General features: G+C 40.0%; 1 protein-coding gene across 1 annotated transcript in view; it reads left to right on the forward strand.

Annotated features, from left to right (window-relative positions):
* The window catches only part of efl1 (elongation factor like GTPase 1), a 275829-nt gene extending 270187 nt beyond the window's left edge, over nt 1-5642 (forward strand). The window contains exon 22 of the mRNA XM_050041090.1: nt 3559-5642. Coding sequence (XP_049897047.1) covers nt 3559-3747 — 189 coding nt within the window. The 3' untranslated portion in view covers nt 3748-5642. The remainder of the gene's footprint in view (nt 1-3558) is intronic.
* The last annotated feature ends 484 nt before the right edge of the window (nt 5643-6126 follow it).

Below are 6126 nucleotides of genomic sequence, written 5' to 3' on the forward strand. Positions count from 1 at the left end.
TTTTTTCATTGATATAAAAATTAATATAAAATACAGGCACATAGAAGGACATGAAATGATGGCAAATCTGGTTAGCCCAGATTGTCCTGAAAAAAAAAAAGATATAGCATGTGTATGTAGCCTTTATAATGACTGTGATATGAGCTTAAAAGTAAAGGCAGTAAAAATACCTAGGGCCCATAGGGTTAAGGTTACCTTTCCTATAGAACAGGTCTATACCTTGTCCTTTTATTAAACAAACTAAATAGCCTATGTTATTTATCTTATTTACATGACGGCATGTCATTTCTGTCTCTCTCTTGCACGGTGGAGTTCCACCCCAATGCGCGCACACACACACACACACAAACACACAGATGAACAAACACAGAGACACTTGCGTGCACTTACAGGTGAGCACACTAGAGAGCCTCGGGCCACATTTTCCTGACTGAACCAACCCGATTCCGACGCAGTTTATTACCTGACATAGTTATTGTTATGGACAGTGTGTAACACACTGCTTGCACAGCAGCGCAGCACGACACTGTACACCCAGTCCATGGAGCAGAGCCTGTGTTGCGTTCAGGCGTTGCCACGTAAATAACAAATTCCAGCACTTAAATAGGCCATAGCACAACACAGCAGCATGTCAAGTGGGCCAAACCCGCTCCTGCCGCTCCCCCACACGTCGTGACAAAGTGCTGCCCTGGGCAAACGCCCATTCAGCCCATATCAGGATCCGCTACTGTGGTTCCCCATGACACTACTGGTATGAATCATCCATTTTGTTTATCGCCACTGGCAGTCAGGAAGGAATGAAACAGAACAGAAGTTACGAAGGTAACTTTGGCTTTGTTTTTGGAATCTGTGAATTCATTCAGAACGTTACCCCTAATTACTAGTGTTCTACTGCATACACTGGCCTTTAGGCCTATAGAGGTTTGTTGGCCAAAACTGACAACAATAAGATTAATGTTGTAAAACACCATATTTTTTCTTTAACTGAGCTGACTCTTGTCAAACTCCCTCTTCAGGGTCCCCACCGGTACTTAAAAAAAAACATCAAGGCCTTAAAGTTTCAGAAAATACATACACTAATAGACATGGGTCATTGAAAGTATTCAAATTTATATATTTTGCACAAGAACAGAAATTATAGTTCTTTTTGATTTTTTTTTTAAATCAGTGTTAGTAAAAAGGCTATGTTCCACTGTCTGTGTCTCCCACAGTTGCGTCGTTGTTTCACACCAGCCACCACCTACACAGCACAATTGAGAAGAATTAAGAGTCAAGCCTCTCCCTGTCTTTTTCATTGTTGCTCATGAGCTTCTGTAAAGGCTGTTAGTTCTCAATATAAAAATTCTCAGTGTTGTAACAGTAGTTGACCTTAAGCCATGTCTCAATCTATGCCATGTTGGGACTTTCGGTCTGGAAAGTCCTCCAAAAGTCCTTGATGTTTAAAAAGGTGTGGGAACCCTACTGAACTTGTACCATAAGAGCCAGAACTACAAACAGTACTTCACCGTGACTGACTTTTTGAAATAATTCTCCCTTATCAGAGTATTTTTTCTGAATACTGCCACCTCACATTTCTTTTTGAAACTGGTTGTTACATACACTTATTATTAGATCACACAAACTCAGCAGCAGAATTTCTTGATAGTGCCAGCCATTCACCAACATTAATTTAGTCAGCCTATTAGTCAAGTACTTGCCAGTTGCAGGATTCCCCATGCCCCATGCATCACCCCCCATGGTGCTCAAGCATATGCTGCTCACATGTGGTGTGTGCGGTTGGTGTGTGTCACCTCCTGTAATCCGCCTGTTGTTAGAGCTTGCTCTCTGCCATCTGTCCCAGTGTAACCAGAGAGAGAGACAGAGACAGACAGACAGACAGATCCCTACTGTAAGTTGGTCCAGTTTAGTGACAGAAGGAGTCAAGGCCTTTAGCTTCTTGTTTCGTTGTAACTACTAGTCAGTTAATCTGTCCTGTTGGGGAACCTGAATGTGTACACCAAGTTTTATGGTAACCCATCCAATAGTTGTCAAGACATTTCACTCTAAACGTAAAGTGAAAATTTTGACTTTATTGTGGCACTAGCTAAAAAGTCAAAGCATCATCAAAATCATCCGGTTTTAAGGTGATCTTTACCACAGTCTATTTCAATCCATTTAACAAATGACAAGAAATTTAACTAAAAGCCAAAAATGTCAACCTCATGGTAGAGGAATGAAGGAATTTCCCTGACTTGGTGAGTGAGAAAGGAGTTTACGCGACCCGTCTCACTCCAAAGTCGTCAAAATCTGGCGCTTGGTCAGTTACTTCCGGTGTCACACAGCATAACAGCACATAACTGGGTCAGGTAAAACAACCCTCGGCCTCCAGTATCTTGTAAGGAGTAGAATGATCACGTAGGCAAGTGCTGCAGTGATCACCGTATACATGATAGTCTCTCAAATGTGTCCACGGAAACGAGTGAAACACACTCCAAGCCTGTCTATTAGCTCTCTTTATAATGCTGCAGACTCCTCTTGCAGACTTTACATGATGACGGTGAAGACGTCACATTACGTACGCCTGAAGTCCGCGAGGGCTCAGTCTGCCAGTCCAGAGGGTGGAGATTTGGATTCAGCCTGAGTAGGACAGGCGAGAGGAGTGGTGGATAGGTCCAGCAACCACTGACTTTCACTTGCGAGGCTGGTGTTCGCTTCCCGTAAGATTGATAAGCCAAACTCTGTACTTTTTTCCTAAACCAAACCGGTGTTGTACCAACGTAGTGCATTTATTTTAAAAGAGACTAATGTAACAGGCTTAAGTTGACACGGTGTCCCAGAATGTCAACAAACAACGCACCCAGGGTACCTTGCACATCGTATGTCGACGTGAAAAGTCTGACCAAGGTTGGAGTGAAAATGTGTTGCGTTACACCATTGGTCAGTTGAGTTATGGAGTTTCTCCACTGGCCATTGCTCTTTCAAAATGAACAGGCAAGAACTGTCCTCAGTTATGTCCTCAGGAGGCTTAGTCCTTATTTATAGACTCAAACAAATCTAAACCATTTCATGTTCATACACTTCGTCAGAACATCAACAGATGTTACTGGAACAACTACAGAAAAGAGCAGATGGATATTTAATAGCAAGGAATTCACATTATAGACGTACTACTGATCAGTGCAATAGTTTGGCCATAATTTAGCACACTGACCATACAGGGTCCAGCCTTATACAGTGCGGGTTTTGCTTTAAGGTGTCTTAATTTAAAGATTTCTGCAAAAGGAGTATGAATAGCAGTAATAAACAATGTAATGAATGATATGAACAAGAGTAGACAAAGTCTAACAACTTCAGGTTTAGGCCGCGCCCACTTTTGTTGTAATCCAAATACAGATATTTTTGTGGCATAAACAAATACAGAGAGTAGCTTTGCATAATATCCCTAGTAGGGAGATCTGCATCACAAGTGGGTAAATGTGACAAAAAATCAACCAAAAACAACAAAAATAACATGCACATAAGTGGAATGTTGCTTTCTATCACTAATCATCACATCTCACTGTCTCCTCTGTGCCCCAGGTAATCAGCAGTGATCCATACTGGGTTCCCACCACAGAGGAGGAATACCTGCACTTTGGGGAGAAAGCAGACTCTGAAAACCAGGCCCTCAAATACATGAATGCTGTCCGTCGCCGCAAAGGCCTCTACGTGGAGGAGAAGATTGTAGAACATGCAGAGAAGCAGAGAACGCTTAGCAAGAACAAGTAGTGTGGTAGACACACAACAGATACCTTCAGTAGCAGTTCCTCTAGTGAGGCTGTGAGGCACTGGTGACATCCACCCATCCATTTATCCATCCAAGACTGCACTGTACACCATAGACTCCTTCATTAATGTCATTCATTACAAAGGAACAGATGTTGTGTGCAAATGCAGCAGTCATCCTTTTTTAAAGCTATCTTCTTCACAGCAGCAGCGGAATTGTAAAAACAAATAGAAAACTGCAGCTACAGTCTTGTTGTTCATCAAGGTTCCTACAGTCATGAAATTCCTGGAGAAGTTATGAAATTAGAAAAATAGTTTCCCAGGCCTGGAAATAGTTTTGAATTACCAGAATATTTTGAAAACATTTTGAATACAAATTGTATGGCTATTGTTTAAAATAAGTTCATAAAAATCTCAAAACATTTATAAAGTTACGCAAAATATGTTCTTTGTATTACTAATGTAAAATCTAGCGCTCCGCTGCATGACCATTAAAACATCACTACTACCACGGGATACACATAGACCAGACCAGCATTGTGTCATCGCTAGCCCTGCACTCCCCTCTGGGGAAAAGAAAGGTGCTGTCACATAAGGAAAGAAACAGGAAAATGCTGAAAAGCTGTCGTGTAGCATGTTGATCAAGGCTTTCACACTGAGATGTGAGGCGCATAAGATACATGAATATTCATTGTTAGTGTAGTAAATGGCTAAATGATGCTGGTGACAGTTACCACTGAATGATAGCCTGAGTGAGAGGCTACTGTAGTAATGTTACAGTCATACAGTATAGCAGCATCAATGACATTTTTTTTCTTTTTTGATTAAATCATCAGGTTTTGTGATCCAGCTATCTATAATATCCACCCACTGTGTTGGGTCATTTATCAACTTGGACAGGAGAAAACTGTAGTGACATGGCATCATTTAGCCTTAATTTATTACAGTATCGCTCAGGTTCAGGCAAAGTTGCAAAATAATTATTAGACATGCTCATAAAACAAATGTTTATTCAACAAGAATAAATGCAAACTTGTCAAAATTATAATCCAAACATGTTAAATTGTTGTCACTCAGGCGTTACATCTAGATGATCTTTGTTTTTTGTTTTTATCCTCCCAAAAAGGGGCGTGGCCTTGACATTTTTTTTGAAGAACCCCATATGTGACGGTCTGGTCTATTGGCATATGCAGCTAGTTGGCAGCAGGAATGGTTAATGAACGAGTGGAGTTGGTAAGCGCTGGCAGTTTACTGAGCTGCAAATGCCTGGGATGGTTGCATCGCTGTATAGGCCTCCCCATTTAAAATTACTTAAATAAAGTCATGGAAATGGGGAACAATATTTTGGAAAAGTTTTGAAAATTATTTGATAAAAATGTGTAGGAACCCTGGTTCATTCAACAATCAGTAATGACTTCTTGCATATTTTTTGTGAAATAGAATATATTTTACAATACACCTATATAGGAGTTTTGATTAATTGAAGAGAATGGTACATACATATTGAGAATAAAATCTGTATCCCAAAGTCGGTTATCTTTTCCAGAGTCTGGTTGTGTTCAGTGGTTTTTAAGGCTTATATATGTTCATGCTGAAAGATATCATGGGCAGTAAATTCTGACCAATCAAATGGCCCCATTGGATGACAAATAGTTTAATAGTTTGGTAAATAAATGTCTTGGAATTTGGATATGGACATTGACAGATTTACTATTGTACGGCATTAATCATCACCATAATCAGAACACATTCACCACAATGTGGTACATGTTACAATATTAAATGACTAATAGTTTTTCATACCTTAAACAACTTTAAGAAAATTATGTCAGTGACAAAAACATCAATTTCAAACATACAACATTTAGCTTCCTCCTTAACATATGAGGGCCACTGTTGGGAAAGGAGAAATCTGAAATTTTGAAAATAGAGTTGTAATTTTGAGGAGAAAATAGTATTGTGACAATAAAATAGTTTTACAAGAAAATGGTCATATTTTGAGATGAACATGTTGTGACTACAATGGTACTTCTGCTGTTTGACCATGTGATGTGTCAGCATGGTCTCTCTTGGACAGAAGCTCTGTGATAAATTGACAGGGTATATAGCAAAGTACAGACCTATATCTAATCTTCCCTATCTCTCCAAGATCATTGAGAAAGTAGTCGCTAATCAGTTGTGTGACTTAATCCATGACAGTAGTTTAGTAGACTTTAGAAGGGTTCTTCTTTATGGAGAGACAGCAGGTCAACAGTAGATACCACATAGAAGTGATACCACTTCAGCTGGGCATCTGAAGATTGAGAGAGAGACCTACTGAAACTGGTAGAAACAGTGCGCACAACTCAGAGTCTCAAAATAATGCTGGGTGCACAGTTGCGA

This window comes from Epinephelus moara, chromosome 1 (genome assembly GCF_006386435.1).
Source record: "Epinephelus moara isolate mb chromosome 1, YSFRI_EMoa_1.0, whole genome shotgun sequence".
Lineage (NCBI taxonomy): Eukaryota > Metazoa > Chordata > Actinopteri > Perciformes > Serranidae > Epinephelus > Epinephelus moara.